This window comes from Pelmatolapia mariae, linkage group LG14 (genome assembly GCF_036321145.2).
Source record: "Pelmatolapia mariae isolate MD_Pm_ZW linkage group LG14, Pm_UMD_F_2, whole genome shotgun sequence".
In the NCBI taxonomy this organism is placed as follows: Eukaryota; Metazoa; Chordata; class Actinopteri; order Cichliformes; family Cichlidae; genus Pelmatolapia; species Pelmatolapia mariae.
Genome location: NC_086239.1, coordinates 40,559,501 through 40,587,174, shown reverse-complemented (window position 1 = coordinate 40,587,174; position 27,674 = coordinate 40,559,501). Strand labels below are relative to the sequence as shown.

The following is a 27,674-nucleotide window of genomic DNA, read 5'->3' as shown; positions in this document are numbered from 1 at the left end:
TCTCTCTCTGCGTGTTTCCTGGGTGAGAGAGCGCTTTTTTGTTGTTGTTGTTGTGCTAAGCTAAAAGGCAGAATGCTACAGGCATGGCCCTAAAGAATGTAGCCTGATGGGCAGTGTAGTCCGTGCTGCAGCGAGAATGGACTACCATACACGTTATGTGTCTGTGAGCGAGGGAGGGAGAGAAAGGAAAAGTCCGAGCTGTCACGGAGCAAAAACGGGAGCTGGAAGCATGTAAATATAATAATAACCACTGCAGCCAAGAAGAGTGCCTGACGAGCCCATTTGTAAGTAAGCTATTAAGACTCGACTGTACACTGTGTTCGTGTTTTCCTCCGGAAAAAATAAGTTCCGTTGGAGCAGCCTTTCAACGCCTCTCTCTGTCTCTCGCTAGCAAAGTTGACCCAGACAACAAAGTAAAGCTAGTTTTCAGCTACCAGCTCCGAACCGTAGTAAAGGGACATCTGGCTAATACGTCGGAACCCGACTTATTGCTCCGAACCGTAGTAAAGGGACCTCTGGCTAATACGTACGGAACCCGACATATTAGCCAGAGGTCCCTTTACTACGGTTCGGAGCCGCGGACCTTCAGTAACAGTAATAAATCACAGCAATAGTACATTCACGTAGTTGTAAACAGCATGATAATATATTAAGTAATCCAAAGTATTCAGAATACGTTACCCTCATTGAGTAACGTAACGGAATACGTTACAGAATACATTTTGGGGCATGTATTCGGTATTCTGTAATGGAATACATTTTAAAAGTAACCTTCCCAACACTGACTATAACTATATAACTATAAATACAGTGCTTATAATAGTATAATACTGCTGGCACGCTACCATACTACTGCTAATATAGCAGTAATACTTGTCGTACTACTGTAGTTCCCAGCTTTGTTGCGGTGAGCAGATCTCTGTACTCACTCATGTCGTTTTTATTATAATTTAATAAACAGGAGGAGGAGGTGCTCAGTGAGCTGCATGGACATAAGTCCATCACAGGGACAGCTCAGAGTCACAGAGGCTGAGCAGGTTTGAGCATGTACAGAGGATGGAGATGGAGATGGAGCTGCCAAGCGGGCGGAGGAGAAGAAGATCTGAGAGGAGGCTCATGATGTAGTGAAGAAGAAGAAGAGGAAGAGTCGCCGCCCTGCCGGCCAGCAGAGAGAATGCAGGTTTACGCTTGAGGGTTTTTTATTGTTTAGTTTGTTTTATTTAAAATCACGTGACATCCTGGAAAAGTCAGGAATTCAGACAATAACAGGATTTTTTTCTTAAAAAAAAAGAAAAGCAGGGGCTGCTTCACCGGTGACGTCAACCGCTCCACAAACGTCATCTCCCAGAGTTCACAGCGCTGTCGCATACCGGCACATGCGCGTCCAGGCGGTGTTCGGGGTCGGCTATCATGGCGACGTACGTGGACATCCTGAAGAGCGAGTTTCCTGAGATCGACGCGGAGCTGTTCGACTACATCACAGGTGAGAGGCCGGGCACCGGGCCGCTGTCCGGGGGGAGCGAGCCGCTGTCCGCCGGCCCGGAGCCGACGGGGGTGAGCCTGGCAGCGGCGGCTCTTTAGCCAATGAGCTAACGAGCTAACCGGGCTGACAGCACTCAGAGCAGGGACCCGGCTAGCACGGCATAACCCGGCACGCCTGGACCTGAACCTGGGTTAGCACGGCCTGAGAGATCCACAGGTAGCGGAAACACGAAAGCAGCATTAGAGGAAGCAGAAACCCTGAGACTCATTTATTGATCCTGTGATTGATCCAGCTCAGAGGCTGCTGGTGGGGGCTCTGAAATTAGGAGGGTTTCCACCAGCTTCTTCCTCGTGGTGTGTGAACGGGAGCAGACACCCAGCCTGGAGCTGTTTGAGGAGGTTCTGCTGATCCTCCTGCTGAGGTGTGTTTGTGTTTCAGGTGTTCTGGATGGCGGCGGGGCAGATTTCGAGGACAGCGAGGAGGTTTACGAAGCGGTCGGTGGCGTGCTGCAGGAGGTGTCAGCTGACAGTAAAAACGAGGACGACATCCGAGACATCTGTCTGCAGATGTTCAACACGCTGAAACTGTGAGGACTGGGTGGGCGGTGGGCGGGGTCTCCTCTGGGCCGTAGGGCCAGATGTGAACGTGTGTGTGTCTTTCAGGAACCACCACCGCGGCGCTCAGAGGCAGGTGCTGCTGGACGCTCCCGTGCAGCTCTCCCAGATCTCTGCAGACAGCAGTAAGGTCAACACGCCGAGGAGCACGCACACACACAGGCTGTAAGAGTGCAGAAACCAAACACACTCCTAACACTCACCCAACCAGAACACACCTTGTGTGTGTTCTGGTTGGGTGTCCAATCAAAAGTTTGGACACACCTTCTCATTCAATGGTTTTTCTTTATTTTTACTACAAACTGAAAACATCAGATCTATGAAGCAGGATATATGGAGTAATGTAGCAAAGAAAAACTCTAAATATGTTTCTATTTTAGCTTCCACCCTTTGCTTTGTCGACAGCGCTGCAAACCCTCGGCCTTCTCTCAGTGAGCTTCATGATGTAGTCACCTGACATGGTTTCACCTCACAGGTGTGCCTGTCAGGGTTCATTTATCAGGTTGGTGCACAGCTGACAGCCCTGTTTGACAACTGCTAGAATTTATCTTGTGGCAAGAACCAATCAGCTGAGAGAAACAACAGTCCGTCATAGAGCTGGGCGATATGACCCAAAATTCATATCTCGATATTTTTTAGCTGGATGGCGATATACGATATATATCTCGATATTTTTTTAAAGCCATAAAGTAAGAACAAAAAGAGAGTTCTTAGTCAAAGCTGTGTCCCAGGTGTCACACAGGCCCAAACACACCTCCAGGCTGTGTGAGGGCTCTGTGACCAAGAAGGAGAGTGATGGAGTGGTGCGCCAGACACAGTCACCTGACCTAAACCCAGTGGAGATGGTTTGGGATGAGATGGAGCGCAGAGTGAAGGCAAAAGGGCCAACAGGTGCTCAGCATCTCTGGGAACTCCTTCAAGACTGTTGGAAACCATTTCAGGAGACGACCTCACGAAGCTCATGGAGAGAATAGAAATATAAAGCAAAGGGGGGCAATTATGAAGAATGTAAAATAGACAACTAGGGCTGGGTATCGTCACTGTTTCAGTTTTGACTCAGACAGTCAGAAATATTATAATTCTGATCATTTATCAGTACTTATCCATATTTTATATCTGTGTATAAACCAAAGCTGACACTGAGACTTCATCAGAGCTGTGAGCATCACAGCAGGTGTCTTTGTGTCAAAGTAACTGAGGATAAAACAGAAAAACATGAAGCAGATTTTCCTGTTCTGGCTTTTTATAGCAGATAACCTTAAAAATATTCTGCAGTCGATCAAAAACTGAAGCAAACCATGAATCAACATGTGAACCTGATGCTGCGAAGCAGAGTCACAGAGGTTTGATTACAGACACAGCTGAGCAATCATTTGTAAAAGTTTCCATGTGTTCAGTTTGAACAGCAGAAATGAGGCTTTGCTGTCAGAGGCCGACAGCACTGAACACAGCAGCAGACTGCTGCGTAATAAACACAGAATAATGCAGAAAACAGAGATTTGATGGTAAACTGGTCTCTGAGTGCACTGAGAGAGAGAGAGAGCTGTGCAGGAAGTACAGCAGCCAAAGTCAGAGGGAGTTCATGAGCATGTTTATCAAACGTGAAGCGTAGTTTGATCTTCTTTTGCTGCTGGTTCAGTCAGTTTGGTCAGAGTGACGAAACCTCAGCTTCAGAATCTGGGAGCTGTCCACTCTCAGCAGACGAGCTGCTGGAACTTTTCATGCTGGGACTGACAGAAAGGTCACACTTGGACCTCTGACCCCTGTCCACCTTTGAAAGCAGCAACATTGGGCACGTGAGCATCAGATCTGGACCAGGGAGTGTGCAAGAAGCTGGGCGGATCTGATGAATCAGGTTTTCTTTTCCATCGCGTGGATGGCCAGGTGTGTCACTTACCTGGAGAACACCTGACACCAGGATGCATTATGGGAAGAAGGCGAGCCGGTGGAGGCAGCGTGATGCTTTGGGCGATGTTCTGCTGGGACACCTTGGGTCCTGCATCCACGTGGATGTTACTCTGACACCCCCTGCCTCAGCACCGACCATGCACACCTGTTCGTGGAAACGGTGCCCCCTGATGGCTGTGGTCTCTTTCTGCAGGTGTGAGGCCCACCTCGCAGCTTACAGGACTGCACGGCTGTGAACATGTTGGTGCAGATTAGGGCTGCTGCAAACGATTAGTTTGATAGTCGACTAGTCACCGATTTATTTATTTTTTCCAAATCTCTTTATTTGGTTTTCCAGTTTTCTTTATCATAAAGGCGACAAAGATTCAAATATAAATGATTACATATATACAGTAAAAATTAAGCAAAGTAAAAAAAACAAAAAAAAAACCCCAACAAACAACGAAAGAAAGTTGGACAGAGGATGTTATTTATCGAACTACCAATGAGGCTCAGTGATCATTTATATCTGTGCTGTATTGAAGAGATCTATAAAAGGTTGCCAGGTTGAATAGAATTCCTCCAACCTCCCCCTTAATAGGAGTTTAATTCTTTCCAGCTGCAAAATATCTCAATACATCTTGTATTAACGCTGATGTGGTAGGAGGCACCTTTTGTTTCCAATTTAGTAGAATTAAACGGCGTGCCAGCAGCGTCACAAAACGTATCACAGCTGACAGGTCTACAACAACCGGCCTCACTCCAAATAAAGCACAGATTGGGTCTGGCTTCAGTGTTTGTATTAGAATCTTAGACGAGGTTTGAAAGACATTATTCCAGTATGTTGTTATACAGGGACAAGTCCAAAACACATGCGCCAGTGAAGCAGGTTGCTTGTTTCGCAGGACGAGTTTACATTGGGGAACATTTTTGACAGTTTCAACTTTGATAAATGAAGTCTATGTAACACTTTAAACTGTAAGAGTCCATGACGAATACAAACAGAGGAAGAGTTTACATTTTCCTGGGCTTTTGTCCATTGACTGTCTGTGATTCTCGTACCAAGGTCACACTGCCAGGCCTCTTTCAGATAGTCAAGCGTGGTAGTTCCATCCAGTTGTGACAATGCATTGTGAATTTTTGTTATTAGTCCTTTTTTGAGTGGGTCAAACTGGAATAAGTTATCTAAGGTAGAGTCTGGGGGCCGATCTGGAAAGGATGGAAAATGCCTCCTTACAGAGCTTCTGATCTGTAAGTATTTGAAGAAGTCATTACTGTGCAAGTTACATTTTTCTTGCAGTTGCTGGAATGTGGGAAAAACCTTGTTGATGAATAAATCCTTTGTTGAGTGCAGCCCTCTGTGGTTCCATTGGAGAAATGAGATGTTTGAAAGTGATGGTGTGAATGTTGCGTTATTCATGAGTGGAGTTAGTATGGAGGCTTCCTTCCACCCGAAATGTTTCCTTATCTGTGTCCAAATTTTCACTGTATGAGAGACTACAGGATTCTTAAGGTCGTGTTTAGGGAGAGCTGAATAGATCATAGCTTCTAATGAGGAGGGATAACAACTTTCACTTTCCATCGCTGTCCAGTCGGCCCCCCGAGTGCTCAACTAAAACGACATGGAACGAACATTACATGACCAATAATACAGACGGAAGCATGGTAACCCAATCCCTCCCGGACATGGCGGTCTCTGCAGGTAGCCCTTCTTGATTCTTGGATTCTTTCTGTTCCATATGAAACAGGATATTAAGGAGTCTAATTTATTAAAAAAGGCTTTATTAATCACAATAGGGATACACTGAAATAAAAATAAGAATTTGGGAAGAATATTCATTCTAACAATGTTTATCCTTCCTGGTAGTGAAATTGGTAGATTAATCCATTTGTCTATGTTATTTTTGGTTTCATCATATAATTTAGAGAGATTATGTTTGAATAAACCATAATAATCCTGAGTGATATTTATTCCAACATATTGGAACTGATTAGAAACCCGAAATGGTAAGGTATTGAAACTACTTGGGTTACCTATTGCTTTAGAGTTGACTGGGAACAGCACACTTTTAGATAAATTCAATTTGTATCCTGACACTTCTCCAAAATTCTGCAAAATCTCCATGATGACTGGGACTGATGTTGCAGGGTTAGAAATATACAGTAGTAAATCATCTGCATAAAGCGAGACTTTATGTTCTGCTTTCCCTTCTGATCGCTGTATATTCATCTGTTGAGCGCAGTAGAAGAGCTAAAGGTTCAATAGCTAATGCAAAAAGCAGAGGTGAGAGAGGACAGCCTTGCCTTGTTGAGCGATTCAGATCGAAATAGTCGGAGTGGACATTGTTTGTTTGTACCGACACTGTTGGTTGGATGTATAGTAGTTTAACCAGAGAAATCCATTTAGGGCCAAATCCAAACCTCGACAGGATCAAGAAGAGATAATCCCACTCCACCCTGTTGAAGGCCTTCTCCGCATCCAAAGAAAGCAAAATTTCAGGATCAGGATTATGCTTGTCTTGCGTATAGATAATGTTTAATAGTCTTCTAATATTAAAAAACAGCTGCCTGTCTTTAATAAATCCTGTTTGGTAGGGCTGTTCGATATAACGATATATATCGGATGACGATATTAAAAACGTCTATCATTTCATTTTACGCTATCGTTTGTTTCGTGGTGTCGCAAAATAAACTGTTTACGGCAATATTTTTTCATGGTTTTGATGGTCACTGTAGCGGCTATATTAATTTCTTAAAGTTCTCTCTTTCTCTTATATTTTATATAACCTCACTACGGACGGACAAGCGCCTGTTTTTATGCGTTGTCGTTAGCAACAACAACAGCATCGCGTGTCCGCTTGTTTATGTTCCACATAAACCTTTCACAATAAAGCTCAAGATCCTGTTGAGACTTTTCAAAATAAACTGAATCACGTGAAAGAGCAGATTAATAACGGATGGGAAGTAAAAAAGAGCCGTCAGGTGTTAAAAAATAAACCTTAGACTCAAACGTTAGAACAGGCTTTTCCCCGCAGCACGCCGTGTAATAAATACTCACAAAGAAAACGGCGGCCGTTACAACTTATGTCTAAAAATGTATCGTTTCATGCATCGGTTAAAACACTGGACTCCAGGTACTCGACGCCCAGCTGGAAACACTTCAAGGCAAGTCGAGCTGCCCGAGATTCACAGAATTTACAGAAAATGTTACATTTGTGTGATTTATATCGTTATCGGGACGATAGATGTCTTATATCGGGATATGAGATTTTGGTCATATCGCACAGCCCTACTGTTTGGTCCTGAGATATAATTGTTGGCAGAACCGTTTCCAGGCGTGTTGCCAAAGTCTTTGCAACTATCTTATTATCTACATTAATTAAACTGATCGGTCTATATGAAGCCGGGTCTAAAGGATCTTTTTCTTTTTTATAGATCAATAAGATGCTTGCCTGATATAGAGTCGGCAGTAGGGCTTTTTTGTCCAGCGCCTCATTATATACTTCTAGTAACAGGGGTGAGGTATGGTCTTTAAAGGCCTTGTAAAATTCTGAAGTGTAACCGTCTGGACCCGGAGTCTTGGAGTTCTGCAAATTATTTATTGCTTGCTGTATCTCTTGTATAGTTATAGGTTTTTCGAGTTGTTCTACTTTGTCTGAGTTGATCACAGGTACACTAAACTTGTTAAAGAACATCTCAAAAAGTGCGGGGTTTTTTTTGATTCTGAGGTGTATAAGTCTGCATAGAAACTTTTGAATGTGCTATTTATCTCCTTTGGGTCCCTCGTTATTTGTCCCGTATTGGTGCGAATTTCTGTGATCAATCTTGTTGCTGCTTGTCTCTTGATTTGTTGTGCTAGAACTTTACCCATCCTTTCCCCCTGTTCATAATATTTATATTTTGCCTTGGTTAGAAGCTTGGCTGTTCTTGCAGTATACATCAATTCTAAATCAGCTTGCAGGGACAGTTTCTTCTTGTGCAAGACAGTTGAGGGCCGCGCCGTGTGTTGTCTGTCTACTTCCTGTATCTTGTCTTTTATACGACTTTCTTCTTCTCTTTGTTGTTTATTCATTAAACTCTTCCGCCAAATTAACTGCCCCCGAATATACGCTGTTAGCGCTTCCCACAAGGTAGACTTGGTGATATCCGGAGTGTAATTGACAGGTATTGTACTGTGTAATTGTACTGTGCAGACGCTAGCTTTGATCCGTGTTTATTGTTAAAACAAGCTGTGACTAAAATATTTCACACTGTGATTATTATGGATAGAGTTTTGACTTCCCGCCTTTACGTCGCTGCCGTCGTCATGCTGCCTGCCACGAGGAGTTTTGACTCAAGAGTTCTTCTTTGTTTGAAGTCAGTTTAATGTCACGTGTGTGCCCACTACACCTGCTGTCTGCGAAGACAAACGCCATTAATATTATTACTTATTGCTGTCATGTCATGTATTGATCTGCCTGTTTCCTTCTCCTCAGTTTCTGCAGCCAAAGACGCTGAGGGCATCTGGATGATGAGACGTGCTCAGAACACGGTACGTACCGGAAACCTGGGAGACTCGTTCGTGGTGATGTTAGCCTGGCTGCGCAGGACAAAAATCACAGCCTCTCATTAAAAAGTCAAAAAAGCTGTGATGGACGATCATCAATAAGCCTTTGAATCAATCAGCAGATTATTGATTTAGCATTAGCTTTAGCCTGCACGTGTCTGGTTTTGGTCACCAACATCTGTGTATCGACACGTTAGTCAGCCAGTCAAATGTTCAGCAGAGACGAGATCCAATCAGAACTGAGTTGTGTAGAAAGATGTGACGAATGTGGAAGTGGTCCAATCAGAAGCGATCTTCCTGTGCAGTCAGGTTCGATCTGCCCAGGAAACAGTTCAGCTAGCTTCCTGTTTCTCACAAAACGCGAAAAATGCTGCGTCGACTAAAACCAGAACAAAGTAGACGCCTAAATTATGACCAAAGCTAAATGAACACATGACCGATGTGAAAACCATGTGAGCTCCTCAGACTGTCGGCAGAGTCACGAGGAGGCACGCTGCGAGTCTGAATGCTCCACATTAAATGCAGCGTGGCGTTCTGGCCTGCTGCTCTCAGCGGGACCTGTCTCTCAGGTTACGGCAGGTGTTACTGAGCGCTCCTCTGCTTTCTGTCTTCAGACGGTCGACGCCAAGAAGCTGGAGAAAGCCGAGGCGAAGCTGAAAGCCAAACACGAGCGCAGGAGCGAGAAGGACTCGCAGAAGGCCTCCAGCCCACTGTGAGTCCACCGTCCACCTGTCATCACCTGCACACACCTGTGCCCCTCTCACCTGTCCTCCTGTGTCCTCAGAGTCCTGGAGGAGGCGTCGGCCAGTCAGGCCAGCAGTAAGAAGGACAGCCGAGTCGACCAATCGGGGAAGAATCGCAGCTACGACATCCGCATCGAGAACTTTGACGTGTCCTTCGGAGAGAGGTGAGCGCTCGGAAAACGCCAGTGGGGGCGCAGCGAGGTGTGACTCGTTTTCTCACACTGCCGTTTGTGTCTCAGATGTCTGCTGCAGGGGGCGGAGCTGAGCCTGGCGTCGGGCCGGCGGTACGGCCTGATCGGCCGCAACGGCCTGGGGAAGACGACGCTGCTGAAGATGCTGGCGAGTCGCAGTCTCCGTGTCCCGGCTCACATCTCCATCCTGCACGTGGAGCAGGAAGTGGCGGGGGACGAGACATCGGCGCTGCAGAGCGTCCTGGAGAGCGACACGGTGCGGGAGGACCTGCTGGGCGAGGAGAGGAGGCTGAACGCTCGCATCGCCAACGGAACGTAAGAAAAACGCTCTGAGGCGTGACTCGCAGAACATCTCTCACATTTAATTCAGCCAATGAGAGTGCAGCAGGCGGCGTGTTTGTCCAATCAGCTGCAGCTGTCTCTGATGTGTGTTGTTTGTGTGTTTGTCAGTGCCGACGGGATGGAGAGCGTGCGGCTGTCCGAGATCTACGGAAAGCTGGAGGAGATCGAAGCTGACAAGGCGCCGGCCCGGTAACTATGACAACCGCACCGACACGCTGCTGTTCTTCTTCACTGGTGTTTTTCCCTGCAGCTGACCCACAAGACAAGAACAGGAAAGATTTCCCCTTGTCCTCTGCTATGATCCTCCAAGGCGGCGGCGTGTTCGAGGCTCTGTGATAAAGTCGTACACGTCCGTGAGCTCGGTACTGCCGCTATTACCCGGCCGGCAAGGACGTGGACCAGTGTCCTGCATTTGTTCATTTGTGTCAGGGAGAAAAAGACAGGTGCCCAGGTACACCGTGTTAAATCAGCCCCGCCCACAGAACACACAGTGCGTAACGACAGAGTCTACATCAGGCTGGAAAACATTGTGAAGCCGCCATGATTATTGGGATCCAGATGTGAGAAAACGAGTCTTAACGATGAGCCAACGGTCGGCGAGTCTCAGAGCCGGGCTGACGTGCAGACAGCTCGGTGGAGGTGATGAGTGCGGCTGCAGACTGACACGGCGCCCGACGCCTCAAAACCTCATCGAAAACCCGCTTTAAATCTGCTGATGAAGTGAAATGTGAGGTGGTTCAGGGGTTAGTGCTGCTGCCTCACAGCAGTCTGCGAGGGCTCCTCCCACAGTCCAGTCACGTGCATGTCAGGTTTGCCCTGACATAGGCTCCACCCCCACTGACCCTGAACAGATGGAAGTTAAAGGTTTAAATCCGGCCCCGTGTGTGTTCAGACAGCAGTATAAGCTTCCCGCCGATCATCGGGTCACTGAGCACGTGTGACGTCTGAGCGTGTCCGTTTACCTGTGTGATGAAGGACGCGCTCGAGAATCAAGAAGCTAGTCAGCACGGACGTGGTGATGAATTTGTAATCGTGAGGTCGATGGTTTGATCCCCGGCTCCTCGGGTTCACCTCTGTGTCTCGGGTAGAGGGCAGGTTTATGACAAGTTTAACCAATAAGATGCATGAAAGCTGGTAGAACCGCCCACTGAGCACAAAGCCTCCGTCCGGTCGCGTTCGTACCTCAAGTTAGACGTGAAGCGCTGTGAGAGGTTTTCACCAGCAGGGGGCGCCATGGCGAGGCTTCACCTGTTGCTGATGTTTCTGCTCAGAGGATTTTACTGATAAGAACAAACACCAGAGAGGGTGTCGGTTTGAACCCCACAGACAATAAGAAGCTGTTATTCTCTTGTCCAATCAGAGCGTCTGTCATCCTGGCTGGTCTTGGATTTTCTCCCAGAATGCAACAGCAGGCCACAAAGTGAGTCACATGTCCCGTCTCCCCCCCCCCCCACACACACACACACACACTCCTGTTTAGTGTCATGCTGAGTGTGTTTTCTCTGCAGGGAGTTCTCTGGAGGTTGGAGGATGAGACTGGCACTGGCCAGAGCTCTGTTTGCTCGGTGAGTGATGCACACACACAGACTCACACAGACACACACACAGACTCACACAGACACACACACACACACACAGACTCACACACACAGACTCACACACACACACACAGACTCACACACACACAGACTCACACACACAGACTCACAGACTCACACACACACACACACAGACTCACACACACACAGACTCACGCACACACAGACTCACGCACACACACACACACACACAGACTCACACACAGACTCATGCACACACACACACAGACTCTTGCACACACACACACACAGACTCACGCACAGACACACACACAGACTCACGCACACACACACACACAGACTCACGCACACACACAGACTCACGCACACACACAGACACACGCACACACACAGACTCACACACACACACACAGACTCACGCACACACAGACTCACACACACACAGACTCACGCACACACAGACTCACGCACACACAGACTCACGCACACACACACACACAGACTCACACACAGACTCATGCACACACACACACAGACTCTTGCACACACACACACACAGACTCACGCACAGACTCACGCACAGACTCACGCACAGACTCACGCACACACACACACAGACTCACGCACACACACACACAGACTCACGCACACACACAGACACACGCACACACACAGACTCACGCACACACACACGGACTCACGCACACACACACACACACAGACTCACGCACACACACACAGACTCAAACACACACAGACACACACAGACTCACACAGACACACACACACAGACTCACACAGACACACACACACAGACTCACACACACACACACTCACACAGACTCACACACACACACAGACTCACACATACACACAGACTCACACACAGACTCACACACACACAGACTCACACACAGACTCACACTCACACACACACAGACTCACACACACACAGACTCACACACAGACTCACACTCACACACACACAGACTCACACACACACAGGGTAAAGATGACGGGAGTCTACAGATCGATGCTCAGCTGATGATTTCTTCTTCTCTGATTTCTTTCCTGCAGGCCCGACCTCCTGCTGCTTGATGGTGAGTCACACCTTCCTCGCTGCAGCTGTGATGGGAGGAGGAGGTCTGTGACGTATTCTCCATGTTTTGTGTTTCAGAGCCCACCAACATGTTGGACGTCAGAGCCATTCTGTGGTTGGAGAACTACCTGCAGGTAAGGTTAGCCTCTCTCTGCAAACAGCGGCCTCGCTCACAGACGTGTGCGTGAGTGTTTCTCTCACACCTGGATTCTGCTCACCTGAGTTTGTTTACACATCCTGACGATGTCACCTCACGCCCTGATAACGATCCCTGTCACTCAGTGTTAATGCTGGACGTGTTCAGACCACGCTGATGAAAACAGGTCAGCCTGCTTCCTAATGAGGAGAAACTGGGGCATGGCCATATTCACACTGTAGGTTTAAAACGTTTGTGCAGTGGCGTCAGTGAACGAGGCAGGCTGGGTCGGTTATCTCAGCAGCACTAACCTCATCAATCATCCCTCCCCCGCAGACCTGGCAATCCACCATCCTGGTCGTCTCCCACGACAGAAACTTCCTGAATGCCGTGGTTACAGACATCATCCACCTGCACTCACAGAGGCTTGACAGTTACCGTGGCAACTACGAAAATTTTATTAAAACCAAAGAGGACCGACTGAAGAACCAGCAGAGAGAGTATGAGGCCCAGCTGCAATACAGACAGCACATACAGGTACACACAGGTACAGACAGTACACACAGGTACACACAGGTACACACAGTACAGACAGGTACACACAGGTACACACAGTACACACAGGTACAGACAGTACACACAGGTACATACAGGTACACACAGGTACAGACAGTACAGACAGGTACACACAGGTACAGACAGTACACACAGGTACACACAGGTACAGACAGTACACACAGGTACATACAGGTACAGACAGTACACACAGGTACACACAGGTACAGACAGTACACACAGGTACAGACAGTACACACAGGTACAGACAGTACAGACAGTACACACAGGTACAGACAGGTACAGGCAGTACACACAGGTACAGACAGTACACACAGGTACAGACAGTACAGACAGCACATACAGGTACAGACAGGTACAGACAGTACAGACAGGTGCAGGCAGGTACAGACAGTACACACAGGTACAGACAGGTACAGACAGTACAGACAGGTACAGACAGTACACACAGGTACAGACAGGTACAGACAGTACAGACAGGTACAGGCAGTACACACAGGTACAGACAGGTACAGGCAGTACACACAGGTACAGACAGTACACACAGGTACAGACAGGTACAGGCAGTACACACAGGTACAGACAGGTACAGACAGGTACAGGCAGTACACACAGGTACAGACAGGTACAGACAGGTACAGACAGGTACAGGCAGTACACACAGGTACAGACAGGTACAGACAGTACACACAGGTACAGACAGGTACAGACAGTACAGACAGGTACAGGCAGTACACACAGGTACACACAGGTACAGGCAGTACACACAGGTACACACAGGTACAGACAGTACAGACAGTACACACAGGTACAGACAGTACAGACAGTACACACAGGTACAGACAGTACACACAGGTACAGACAGTACAGACAGTACACACAGGTACAGACAGGTACAGACAGTACAGACAGGTACAGGCAGTACACACAGGTACAGACAGGTACAGACAGTACACACAGGTACAGACAGGTACAGACAGTACAGACAGGTACAGGCAGTACACACAGGTACACACAGGTACAGGCAGTACACACAGGTACACACAGGTACAGGCAGTACAGACAGTACACACAGGTACAGACAGTACACACAGGTACAGACAGGTACAGGCAGTACACACAGGTACAGACAGTACAGACAGTACACACAGGTACAGACAGGTACAGACAGGTGCTCCACTGTATGCCTGCCTTGTTGGTGTCTGCTCGTTGTTTCGTGTCAGTGACTCGGTGCGTCTGTAGGACGTGCTGCTCACAGACAGCTTGAATCACAGACTGTCTGTCAGGTGATTCTGTGTCACGTCACAGAGCTGACATAGTTTTGGTGAACGGCTGCTGTGTGTCTTTCAGGTTTTCATCGACAGATTTCGGTACAACGCTAACCGAGCAGCTCAGGTGCAGAGTAAACTCAAACTCCTGGAGAAGCTGTGAGTGCTCCTCGCCCTCCTTGCCTCTGATCTGGTGTCTGTGCTGCCTGTCTGTAAGCTAATGCTTGCTTTCTCCCGCAGACCTGAGCTGAAGCCCATCGAGAAGGAAATCGAGGTCACGCTCAGGTAAGAAGATGACCTCTGACCCCCGACGATCACTGTGGCAGTAAAGGTTGGACTGGCTGACATGCTGTGTGTCGCTTCAGGTTTCCAGATAACTTTGAGAAGTTGTCTCCGCCCATCCTGCAGCTGGATGAAGTCGAGTTTTACTACAGTAAAGACCAGCCACTGTTCTCCGGACTCAACCTGTCAGCTGACCTCGACTCTCGAATCTGCATCGTACGTGTGACAGCACTGTGTCGTGACCTCACGGTCTCATCACCATGGTAACCTCACGGTGTCGACACGGTCAGCGTATAGTGCTTTACAGCTGACGGCAATGAGTCAGTAGAGGGCGCTGTGCGGGTGGAGAGACCTTCAGGTGTGGCTGGCTTAGCTAGCATGGCTCCAGGGTAGCTCGTTAGCTCAGGGTTGGACTCACAGGCCGCAGAGTGTCAGGTCTGCACTGTACCGCCAGACACGAACGTTGGCCAGTTTTTCCTGAACATGATAGGTGGCTCCACCTGGTGGTGTGAAGCAGCAATTACAAACTAATTATTGACTAAGATGAGTTCTCAAAGAGGCATGCACAGATATCAAAACTCAGACAGGAAGTGAGCGCTGGGCACCTCTGCAGAGTGAGACATGATTCAGAGGTACAACAGGAAGTGCAGTCATTAATCAGCTCGCTGTTTGGGCTGTTGTGTTTCTCGGCAGGTTGGTGAAAACGGCGCTGGTAAAACCACCGTCCTCAAGTTGCTGATGGGCGAGTTGACACCGATCAACGGAGTCAGGCAGGCTCACAGGTAAGACGACCAGTGGACCAATCAGAGCAGAGGAGTCTGTTGGTTGCATCTTGTTGGATCTCTGTACACTGTCCAGGAAGCCTTTCTTCCTCTCCACTCGCTCTTTAAGGGACTGCCTACACTGTTTATAGGAAGCTTGAACATTTTCTCCCTCTTGACTCCTCCTCTTCCTGTTTCTACCTGTGATGTGTTGCCTTTGCACCTGTTTCATTCTTTGTTTCCGAGTGCTCCGTTCTGTTTATCGGGCCGTTTGTGGGATCTGCACGCGCTCGGAGTGATTGTCAGCGAGTGCTGATAATCGAGACGCGCTCGCTTATCTAAACGTGCCTGCTGCTCATCTTTTCGCCTCAGGAACTTGAAGATCGGTTACTTCAGTCAGCACCACGTGGACCAGCTGGACCTGAACGTCTGCTCTGTGGAGCTGCTGCTCAACAAGTTCCCCGGTAACTATAGCAACAGTGCCATCAACAATACCATTGGAAGCTCCACGTCGCGCTCTGATGGGCTGCTGTGTTTGCATCGCAGGTCGGACCGAGGAGGAGTACCGCCACCAGCTGGGAGGTTACGGTATCACGGGAGAGCTGGCCACGAGGCCGGTGGCCAGCCTATCAGGAGGACAGAAGAGCCGCGTGGCCTTCGCTCAGATGACCATGCCATGGTAACTGAATATAGCGTAAAGCGCTTTGGGGTCCTTAGGGACTAAGTGAAGCGCTATACAAATACAGGCCATTTACCATTCCTTCAACACAGGGGCGGAGCTAGACTGTTGACACAGAGTGGGCGGGACTCTTTAATAAAACTGTTAAAATTGTGCAGCCATAGTGTTTCCAGAGGTTTGATGTAAGTAAGCATAGAGGCAACAAACCTTCCTTTAAATACAATATTAAATGAGCCTATTAGAAACACACGGCAGTCATCAGTGTGTTTTTGTTTTTGCTCCATCTGCTGACTCTGTGCAGCATATTTAACGTACAGTAAATCTGATGGAAGAGTTTAGTTTTGCAAAGACACGAGGCTGAAGAACGAAACACATTATTTCAGTTTCCTTTTAATAACTTTGCCTAAACTTATTAAAACTTTAGGCAAAAACACAGAGAGAGAGAGTCCTGAACAAAATGTACCAACTTGGTAAACACAGATCAGAGCGTACGTGTGTCTGTGTGTGTGTGTGTGTGTCTGTGTGTGTGTGTGTGTGTGTGTCTGTGTGTCTGTCTGTGTGTGTGTGTGTGTGTGTCTGTGTGTGTGTGTCTGTGTGTCTGTCTGTGTGTGTGTGTGTGTGTGTCTGTGTGTCTGTGTGTGTGTGTCTGTGTGTCTGTGTGTCTGTGTGTGTGTGTGTCTGTGTGTCTGTGTGTGTGTGTCTGTGTGTGTGTGTCTGTGTGTGTGTGTCTGTGTGTCTGTCTGTGTGTGTGTGTGTCTGTGTGTCTGTCTGTGTGTGTGTGTGTCTGTGTGTGTGTGTCTGTGTGTCTGTCTGTGTGTGTGTGTCTGTGTGTGTGTGTCTGTGTGTCTGTCTGTGTGTGTGTGTGTCTGTGTGTCTGTGTGTGTGTGTGTGTGTCTGTGTGTCTGTGTGTGTGTCTGTGTGTCTGTCTGTGTGTGTGTCTGTGTGTCTGTCTGTGTGTCTGTGTGTCTGTGTGTGTGTGTGTGTCTGTGTGTCTGTCTGTGTGTGTGTGTGTGTGTGTGTGTGTGTGTCTGTGTGTGTGTGTGTCTGTCTGTGACTGTCTGTGTGTGTCTGTGTGTGTGTGTGTGTGTCTGTGTGTGTGTGTGTGTGTCTGTGTGTCTGTCTGTGTGTGTGTGTGTGTGTGTCTGTGTGTGTGTGTCTGTGTCTGTCTGTGTGTGTCTGTCTGTGTGTGTGTGTGTGTGTGTCTGTGTGTCTGTCTGTGTGTGTGTGTGTGTGTGTGTCTGTGTGTCTGTCTGTGTGTGTGTGTGTGTGTGTGTGTGTGTACGGGTTCGTACTATCCTGGTGGGGACCAAAATCTGACTTTTACTATCCTGGTGGGGACTTTCTGCACCGTGGGGACCAAAATCCAGGTCCCCTTGGGGTTGAAAGCAATTTTCACACTCAAAATGCGGTTTTACTGTCAGGGTTACAATTAGGTTATGGTTAGGTTTAGGGTAAGGGTTAGGGTTAGGCATTCATTTTTAATGGTTAGGGTTAGGGTAAGGGGCTAGGGAAAGCATTATGTCAATGGGATGTCCCCACGAGGATAGCAAACCAGACATGTGTGTGTGTGTGTGTGTGTGTGTCTGTGTGTGTGTGTGTGTGTCTGTGTGTGTGTGTCTGTCTGTGTGTGTGTGTGTCTGTGTGTGTGTGTCTGTGTGTGTCTGTGTGTGTGTGTGTCTGTGTGTCTGTCTGTGTGTGTGTGTGTCTGTGTGTCTGTCTGTGTGTCTGTCTGTGTGTCTGTCTGTGTGTCTGTGTGTGTGTCTGTGTGTCTGTCTGTGTGTCTGTGTGTGTGTCTGTGTGTGTGTGTGTGTGTGTGTGTGTCTGTGTGTCTGTCTGTGTGTGTGTCTGTGTGTCTGTGTGTGTGTGTGTGTCTGTGTGTGTGTCTGTGTGTGTGTCTGTGTGTGTGTACGGGTTCGTACTATCCTGGTGGGGACCAAAATCTGACTTTTACTATCCTGGTGGGGACTTTCTGCACCGTGGGGACCAAAATCCAGGTCCCCTCGGGGTTGAAAGCAATTTTCACACTCAAAATGCGGTTTTACTGTCAGGGTTACAATTAGGTTATGGTTAGGTTTAGGGTAAGGGTTAGGGTTAGGCATTCATTTTTAATGGTTAGGGTTAGGGTAAGGGGCTAGGGAAAGCATTATGTCAATGGGATGTCCCCACGAGGATAGCAAACCAGACATGTGTGTGTGTGTGTGTGTGTGTGAGACATGTCTGGAAGAAATTTGTCAGACTTCATCATCATCATCGCTATGGCTGCAACACATAAAGCTGAAGGACGGAGCAGGCGGTGCTGAGGATGCAGTCGCACTCTTCTCAAAGCGCTCGCTGTTTAAATCTGACCTGGCTGGACGTGACTCCGCCTCTTCCTGTGAACACACTCCCACCTAGATTGATAAACCCGTCACCGTGGTTTTGATGGTGATGATGTCATCTTTGTGTCCTCCAGCCCAAACTTCTACATCCTGGACGAGCCGACCAATCACCTGGACATGGAGACCATCGAGGCGCTCGCTAAGGCTCTGAACAAATTCAAGGTGTGTGTCTGTGTGAGTCTGTGTGTGTGTGTGTGTGTGTTTGTGTGCGTTCTCACCTGTGTGATGTCATGTGTTTCAGGGCGGGGTCATCCTGGTGTCACACGACGAGCGTCTGATCAGGATGGTGTGTAAGGAGCTGTGGGTGTGTGAAGGCGGGAAGGTGCGGCGCATCGACGGCGGCTTCGATGAGTACCGGGACATACTGCACGAGCAGTTCAAAAAGGAGGGTTACCTGTGACGCTCCACCCACTGCTTACTGACCGTACCCACCACTGACATAACCACGCCCCCTCCATTATGATGTGTCGCAGCAGCCAATCGGCGTCTAGAGCGGACCGGAGGACTTTTTCTTCTCTGAACTCTCACCTGCTGCTCAGGTGATCTGCTGCAAGCTGATTGGCTGTGAACTCTGTGGGGAGAGGGGTCACCCGGAGCGGCTCGGCGTTTATTTAACGAGTGAACCTGTCGTCTGTCTGTCGTCTCAGCTGATTGTGTTTTGTATGGCAGCGGTTTTCTGCGAGCTGATGTCACAGTGACATCAGAGACGAAACAAATAAAACAATCATATCACGCCTCCGCCTCTCTCCTTCACTCCGGGGTGGGGTTGGGGTGGGTGCCAGGCAGTACTCAGAGGTACCTCCGGATGGCGCTCAGGAGGAGCGGATCTGCTTTTACACGTTTATCCTAAACGTGGCCGTGCTCGCTGCTAACGAAACGCTAGCTAAGCAGTGACAACAGTGTCCGCCTGATAAAACCACTGGTTAAAGCGAGGTGATATCTGAACAAGAAAAATGTGATTTGGTATTTTTGATTTTAAGTGGTGGAAAAGTGCTGGGATGGCGTGCTGAGCGGTTACTGATGGCAGAGCTTTATGAGCTGTGTCGAGCTTCACAGCGGTACGACACCCAGAAACCCTCACAGGAATGAGAGCGAGTACGAGCTCAGCGGCGTCATGTTTTTGGAGTGACACAGAGCTGCCAGGGTTCAGCTGCTTTCTCTTTCTGTCTCTCAGACGAACTTCAGCCCTCCGGCTTCAGAGTGCCGAAGAGGGACAGGACAGCAGAGGGAGACCTGCAGCAAACCGCGGGTCGGACTCGAACCCGGGCACATGTCCAGAAAAAATCTACAGAGTTAAACTGCAGGAATGTCTTAAAGACATAAAGACCTGGATGCCCGCTAACTTTCTGCTTCTTAATTCAGATCAAACTGAGGTTATTGTACTCGGCCCTGAAAATCTTAGAAATATGGTATCTAACCAGATTCTTACTCTGGATGGCATTACCTTGGCCTCCAGTAACACTGTGAGGAACCTTGGAGTCATTTTTGACCAGGACATGTCCTTCAATGCACATATTAAACAAATATGTACGACTGCTTTCTTCCATTTGCGCAACATCTCTAAAGTTAGAAATATCCTGTCTCAGAGTGAAGCTGAAAAACTAGTTCATGCATTTATTACTTCCAGGCTGGACGACTGTAATTCTTTATTATCAGGAAGTCCTAAAAACTCCCTGAAAAGCCTTCAGTTAATCCAAAATGCTGCAGCAAGAGTCCTGACAGGGACTAGAAAGAGAGAGCAGATTTCTCCTGTATTGACTTCCCTTCATTGGCTTCCTGTTAAATCCAGAATTCAAAATCCTGCTCCTCACATACAAGGTCTTAAATAATCAGGCCCCATCTTATCTTAATGACCTTGTAGTACCATATCACCCTATTAGAGCACTTCGCTCTTGCTCTGCAGGCCTACTTGTTGTTCCTAGAGTATTTAAAAGTAGAATGGGAGCCAGAGCCTTCAGTCTGTTGTTGTGATTTGTTGCTGAATAAATAAAAATGAATTGAATTCACATTGATTTAAATAAATCATCATCCCAGTCTGTCTACTGCTGATGGACGACTGAAGACCGGAAGAAGCTGTCACAGACTGATGACTCTTCAGTGTCCAGTAGGTGAAAGGACATGAAGACACAAACACCGATCACAGTCAGAAACAACCAACCAGTACAAACAGCTCCTCTCATAAAGCAGGCAGACACCAACTACTGAAGGAAACCACCAGAAAGTCAAATTAAACCCTAAACAAACAGCAGGGGGGCGAGGCACCCCCAAACAGCTTTCAGGTTTAACAATGGGAATGAAAATGAAGCCATGAGGGCCAAACGGCACGCTCCGCTCACAGCTGCCCCCTCAGCCTGCGTGTAGGTGTGTCCAATCAGTCGCTCAGGGGTCTGGTTTCCCTCAGCTGGACCAATAGGCTTTCACTGGAGGTGCGGGCCGACAGGTGGTCCGTGTGGCCGCAGCAATCACTCACACACCATTTATGCAATTCAGCTTTTTTCTAATATCTGTCTGCTCGTTCACCAAAGCTTCCACACGCACAGTTGGCGTCACATGACCACGTGGAACTCATCTGGGCTCCCTGCTTCTACATAAACAGAACAGCTCATTAGCTCTCTACTGAAAAACATGGATTTACAAATGGGCGGGGCTTCACACCAGACTTACCTTAGGAGGCAGGAATAAGAAGGTAAGCATGGGGCGTTTCTCAATATGCGTACTTGTGCGTACTTGCGTTCTCGTGTAGTCGTGATACGTCATCAGTCGGAGACCAAGTACTGTTCCAATTCGAAGTACGCATCAAGCCGAGAACGCGAAAAAGTCCCGGATGTGTTCTCGATCCGCCCGTTTTATCGAGCATGCATCGGTGTGGACTTGGGACAGCTATATATCCCAGAATGCATTTCGTCCAAAACTCAACAGCGGACTCCCGGCACATCGTCCCCCCCCCCTCCCCTCCCCGCCCGCGGTCTTCTCACTACTCAGGTTAAAGAAACCCCAGCAGCTGTCTATAGTATTGAGTGTCCACTAGAATAGAAATAAAAGCGTTCTAACATCTCACCTGCTTGTTTTTATTAAGGTATGTACACGTATGTACATGTACACTATTTTTATTAATAGAGGTTTCACTACTGAGGTTAACAATGATATATAAGTCACTTAGATCACTTCTAAATGTTAATGTTTGGTTCATTTCAGTGTTTTATTTGTTCCTGAGTAAACCGGTTTGGCTGTGATTAAAGTTAAGCTTCATAACATGTTACTCACAGTTAAATTAAGAGGGGACGGCAGTAGAAACTCCGGACCTGTGACATCATCACGTACGCTGGTACAAATCACGAGTCCGTGCTCGCGTACTTGAGAATTGAGAGACGGCCCACGAGTCCGTGCTCGCGTTCTCGGCGGGTACGTACTCACCGAGAACGCGAGTACGTACTCGCGTACTTGGGCATTGATAAACGGCCATGGTCTCCAGATTCAAGCTGATCTGGGAGGAGCGGCGCGCCTGTATGGAGACCTGAGCAGCACGTGTGGTTCGTGTGTGATTTCACGATTGGTTTTGTGTTTATCTCAGAGTGTAACGAGACATCGAACTCTTGCCGCTTCAGTAAACGTCTGGAAGAAGTGCTCTAAGAGCTCTGAGCAGTCGTTAGGCCAGTCCCTGCAGGATCTGTACTGCAGTACTGCGTGTACTCTGTTCAGCAGGTCCTGCACGTGCTCTGAAGGTTACTCCAGAGTTGGCTCTGTTCCTCTTAAGCCTTTGGGATATTTTCATGAACAGCTGCTTCCTGCAGGATCATCAAAAGGTGCTGTGACCTTTGACCTTTTCACCTTTACAGGTCAGCAATGAAAACACTGCAGCAGAACAGAGTTCAGACGTGTTGTAGTCTCTGCGGCTGATGTGACATTTGCGTGTCAATATTTGAGCTGTGGTTAACCATCAATCCGTCAGCTGCTCCTCCGTCCTCCATTTCGCCCGCAGCCGTCGGACAGACATGCTGCCGTCCACAGCTGTGACTCTGAGCGTCGGCGCTCTGCTCTTCTGCTCTGCACTCATCCAGTGTTCAGGTGAGACGCACCCACGCTCGTGTTTTCCGCCTCTGTGGCACAGTCTGAGTGTTTCCGTTTTTCTGTCCACCCCTCAGTGTTCTTGGATCGGTCGGCGGCCGGTCAGATCCTGCGCTCCTCCTCCAGGAGGCGACGAGCCAACTCGCACTTGCTGGAGGAGATGCTGCCCGGGAACCTGGAGCGGGAGTGTTACGAGGAGCGCTGCTCGCTGGAGGAGGCCACAGAGATCTTCCAGACCCAGGAGAAGACGGTACGAAGCCCGCCGCCGCCCATGTAGCAGGAGATTACCACCGTGTTACTTTATTTAAACATATATTAAAGCAAAGTCAGCACCACAGACCCGTGCTAACCCAGAGGGGACCGCTTCATCCTGATTGATGATGCTGGGCCCAAAACCTGACCGTCAGCAGGCGGAGCTAAATGCTTAAATAAGGATTTCAACATAGTTCTAGTCAAGGGCGTGTAGCCAGCAGAGGCTTCCATGTGTGTAGAGGAAGCAGCTGAAATGATGGAAGTCATCAGAAAACATCATCGACGTTCATCCTGGTTACGAATCAGGACGATTACAGAGCAGGAGATCAGTTTAGCTGCGCGCACACAGGATGCAGAGCGTTGTCGTGTCTGCAGATTCTTACAGTCGTTCAACATAATCCACAGCTGCAGTCACTAACTCTGAGTTTTATTGTCCCACAGATGGAGTTTTGGTACAGATACACAAGTGAGTACGAACGACGTCACACAGTTTGTGGCAGCTCAGCTGGATGTGCTTTAGTCTGACTACAGTTTGATCTGAAATCTGATCAGGTGTCTTCTACCCGATGACTCAGCTGAGTTCCTCACCTGTGTGTCTTAGATCTGAACCCCTGTCGGACCAACCCCTGTCTGAACGGAGGCATGTGCACCCTGGACCGAGGAGACTTCACGTGTCTTTGTCCTCCCCAGTATCAAGGCAAGATCTGCGACACAGGTAACAAACACCTGAAACTCAGGTACACCACCTTTGAATTGAGCAAACAACACCTGACAAATGAAATATTTATGAAAACTGCCTTGGGTAGTGGTGTTGGAGTGCCACTATAGAAATGGTGGCTGTATGCAGTACTGCAGAGACCTGGCAGGTGGCGCTGGAGTTCAGTGTGGCTGTGCTGACGGATACTTCCTAGAGAGTGACGGACAGAGCTGCTCCAAGACCGGTAACACTCCCAGAACCCACATTGTATTAGTATTACTGCACATAATACTACAGTAACAGCTGCAGATGGGATTTATTACTTCCAGGCTGGACTACTGTAAAATGCTGCAGCAAGAGTCCTGACAGGGACTAGAAAGAGAGAGCAGATTTCTCCTGTATTGGCTTCCCTTCATTGGCTTCCTGTTAAATCCAGAATTCAAAATCCTGCTCCTCACATACAAGGTCTTAAATAATCAGGCCCCATCTTATCTTAATGACCTTGTAGTACCATATCACCCTATTAGAGCACTTCGCTCTCACACTGCAGGCTTTCTTGTTGTTCCTAGAGTATTTAAAAGTAGAATGGGAGGCAGAGCCTTCAGTTTTCAGGCCCCTCTTCTGTGGAACCAGCTTCCAGTTTGGATTCAGGAGACAGACACTATCTCTACTTTCAAGATTAGGCTTCAAACTTTCCTTTTTGCTAAAGCATATAGTTAGGGCTGGACCAGGTGACCCTGAATCCTCCCTTAGTTATGCCAGGGGATTCCCATGATGCACTGGGTGTTAATCATTAGTTATTATTCATGTCTGCCTCTTCACATCGTGTCTTCGTTGGTCTCACGGCTAATCTGAGCTGATCTCGTGATCTTTCTTTCCCGTTCCTGCTCAGTGGCGTTCCCCTGTGGCCGTCAGCAGATGGAGGCTTTGGATCGAGGTCGCTCTCTGCTGAGTTCCTTGGAGACGGATGATGCCACGTGGGATTACAACGCAACAGACAGCTGGCTCCCTGAACTTAATTCAACAGAGGTGGGGGCAGCGAACGCAACAGGGAGAGGAGGGAACCTGACGGACAGTGGAGGGGCAGGAGGCAGCGAGATGCAGCCTCGCGTTGTGGGTGGATCCCTGGAGAGGCGAGGAGGGAGCCCCTGGCAGGTTTGGAGGCATCAGTGGAATAACGAAGCAGAACCTTTGTTCTGAGCTGTGTGACCGTGCTGACGCCGAGCGTTTCTGTTCAGGTTCTGATCCACAGGTCTGACGGCTTCGGTTTCTGCGGAGGGACTCTGGTTTCTGACCGATGGGTCGTTTCTGCCGCTCACTGCTTTGAAGAGTCTGCAGACCACATTACGATAGGTGAGGCCAGTGGTTTGCAGTGGGCCTCACCCACTGTGAGCTGCAGAGCAGCAGGGGTGCTCACGTAAACACGCGCGTCACTTCGAATGCTAAGCAGACACTGTTCACACATCTGTGTGGGCTTCTGCACATCTGTAAAACCACTACACTCAGGTGTGCCCTCTGCTGGCTGCAGCAGGGATTGCGGTGTCTCGGTTCTTCGATGCTGTCAGACTGACAGGAGGTCCTCGCTTCAGTCTGAGCGCAGGAATGTGTGTGTGAGCTGGTTTTCTGAGTGTGTGTCTGTCTGCAGGTGACTACGACAAGCAGCGTCCCGATCCAGGCGAGCAGCAGATAAAGATCCAGAAGGTCATCGTTCATCCTCACTTCCACGCCTTCACCTTCGACAGCGACCTCGCTCTGCTCTATCTCGCCCGGCCTGTTCAGAGGGGCCCCACCGCAGTCCCCGCCTGCCTCCCCGACACCCACCTCTCCAAATACCTGCTGAAGGTAATTTCATCGGAAATGATGAGTGCTGCAGCTGACTTGGCCCATCTGTCTGATGCCGACTGTGTCCGTGTGCCCAGGAGGACAACCACGGCGTGGTGACGGGCTGGGGGGCCACCGAGTACCTGGGCCGCTCCTCGAGGTTCCTGAGGAAGGTGACGCTCCCGGTGGTCGGCTACAAAGACTGCATCAGCACCACTGAGCAGGTGATCAGCGGAGTGTCTGAGCCTAACCCCGCAGCAACTGCTGATCTATACTTAGTGTTTGACAAAGAGCAGCAGCACAGCAACGTTAGAAAAGCTGCTGGATCCTCTGATAAACCAGACTGACCAGCACAGGATCCAGCTGACTAACCTGGGGGGAGGGGGGACTTAGAGGGTTACCTGGTACGCCCGCTGTCGATGGACCGCCACGTTCGTGGTGAGAACACCGACGGGCTGGACAGTTTTTGGATGGAGGTCCACAGGTTAGCATGTTAGCAGGGGACTGCTGCACGTTCTTAATACAAGTAATGACCTTTAAAAGTAATCTGTAATCTGATTACTGAGTGTAGTAAAATCATCTCTACAAAATGAAATGAGGGTGAAAGCTGCTTCGGCGAGCAGCACCGCTGAACGACAGTTTGGGGGGGGTGGTGCACACACCTGTTCATGTGTCCTTACAGGAAGAACTGTTCGATGAACAGGTGTGCTCTCTGTAACGTGTTTGAATGCTGCACTAACACTCTGACTTCAGGGACTGTGGACACCTGAACATGATGCACAGCAGCTCTGCTGTCAGCATTGTTTGTGTACAGGTGTACAGGTAAATCCGTCTCAGGTGTGCGGTTCACGCGAGCGAAACCGTCTATGATCAAATCAAACCAGACCAGGGTCAGCGATAGAGACGCAGCCGTTCCCACGTGGCCCTGATGCCCCGCCCCCTCCTGTGTGTCCTGCAGGTGATCACAGACAACATGTTCTGCGCAGGTTACCTGGAGGCCAGTAAGGACGCCTGCAGCGGGGACAGTGGAGGGCCGTTCGTGGTGAGCTACAGGGGGACCTGGTTCCTGACCGGGGTCGTCAGCTGGGGGGAGAAATGTGCCGCCCGGGGCAAGTACGGCATCTACACCCGACTGGGCAACTTCCTCAACTGGATCCGAGACACAATGGGGAGACGGGACCTGAACGGCACTGGGAGCCTGTGAAGCCCCGAGAGCCAAGCGTGCCCGGTTTCATGTGAGGGGATTATGGGATACCGAGTGAGCTGCAGCCATCTTCAAACCGACTCTGAACACTGCTGCCGCACTGACGTCATAACGTGATCTGCTGCAGTAATAGTACAGCAAGTATGCATAGTGAGTACTTTAATATCACAGAGGAAGCATAATCCTGAGATTTAAAGCAATGCTGTGAAGGAGCATGCAGGAAATCTGTTGCTGTATTTGTGTATGAATAAATGTCCAGGAGCAAAATTCACCAAATAAACAAAGTGTGTAAGCTTCTCTTCATGTTCCTGGATGATGCTTGATTCACACACCTGTGGGTACATACATGCACAGACTGTATATATGAGATGGACATGGTCACTGTGACGTCACATAATTGTCTTTGAGGTTGTTTTTCAGGTTTCAAACATTTTTGAGACCTGGCAGGAAGAGTGAAGGGGCTGAGCTGACCAGGCAACGCTGCACGCTCGGTAAAAATAAGCTTTTATCGTCCTGGATGATAACTTTCACTTTTATTGGATAAGCTGTGAACCCAGCAGCTGAGACCACAAACCCTTCAGGAAAGTGATCAGAGATCAGATCATTTTATTTCCTACAGACTTCTATACAATCAGACCAGAGCAGTGATTTGATTCAGGAGGAAGGCGGGACTAAAGTTCAAGGGTACTCTTTTTTTAAATGGGACATTTGCTCCTCCAAGTGGTTTGAAAAGCCTTAAACAGCATCACCACCGGGGGGACTTCCGGATGGTGAGGAAACTGGTTGCAGCATAATCTTTCAGCTCCCGGGCGGTCTGGTTACCCCTTGAAAATTGACATGTTATAACACAACCAAGAATATTCATAGTAGTATGCCAGGGGGTAACAAGAGGAATTCGGCAAGAAAGTGCAGAGGAAGGAGTTTTTTCAAGAAGTTGACAGTGCTAGCAAGCTAAGGCTACACGGAGCTATGGAGGCAACTGAAGCTAACATTCTCGCTGAGCTGAAACAAGTCCAGGCTAATTTGAAAAGAGAAATAGTGGAAAAGACTGGACTTGTGAAAACAGAAATGTCGGAGTTTAGGAAAGAAGT

The 27,674-nt window shown here is 48.7% G+C and overlaps 2 protein-coding genes across 2 annotated transcripts; both read left to right on the top strand.

The window, feature by feature from the left end:
• Positions 1-1,353: 1,353 nt before the first annotated feature.
• abcf3 (ATP-binding cassette, sub-family F (GCN20), member 3) lies at positions 1,354-19,274 on the top strand. The gene is made up of 21 exons (XM_063494400.1): positions 1,354-1,483; positions 1,922-2,069; positions 2,146-2,222; positions 8,460-8,515; positions 9,145-9,242; positions 9,315-9,437; positions 9,513-9,779; positions 9,915-9,995; positions 11,167-11,226; positions 11,315-11,371; positions 12,443-12,465; positions 12,543-12,598; positions 12,937-13,137; positions 14,527-14,603; positions 14,685-14,729; positions 14,810-14,942; positions 15,420-15,508; positions 15,860-15,951; positions 16,034-16,166; positions 18,619-18,706; positions 18,786-19,274. Exons 1-21 carry the CDS (start codon positions 1,411-1,413, stop codon positions 18,942-18,944), a joined length of 2,136 nt encoding a protein of 711 aa, XP_063350470.1. The 5' UTR covers positions 1,354-1,410; the 3' UTR covers positions 18,945-19,274.
• A 3,262-nt stretch (positions 19,275-22,536) lies between these two features.
• On the top strand, positions 22,537-26,583 carry LOC134640759 (coagulation factor IX). Its single transcript, XM_063492658.1, has 10 exons — positions 22,537-22,609; positions 22,687-22,859; positions 23,303-23,327; positions 23,463-23,576; positions 23,668-23,802; positions 24,451-24,713; positions 24,797-24,911; positions 25,204-25,400; positions 25,478-25,603; positions 26,338-26,583. Exons 1-10 carry the CDS (start codon positions 22,537-22,539, stop codon positions 26,581-26,583), a joined length of 1,467 nt encoding a protein of 488 aa, XP_063348728.1.
• The last annotated feature ends 1,091 nt before the right edge of the window (positions 26,584-27,674 follow it).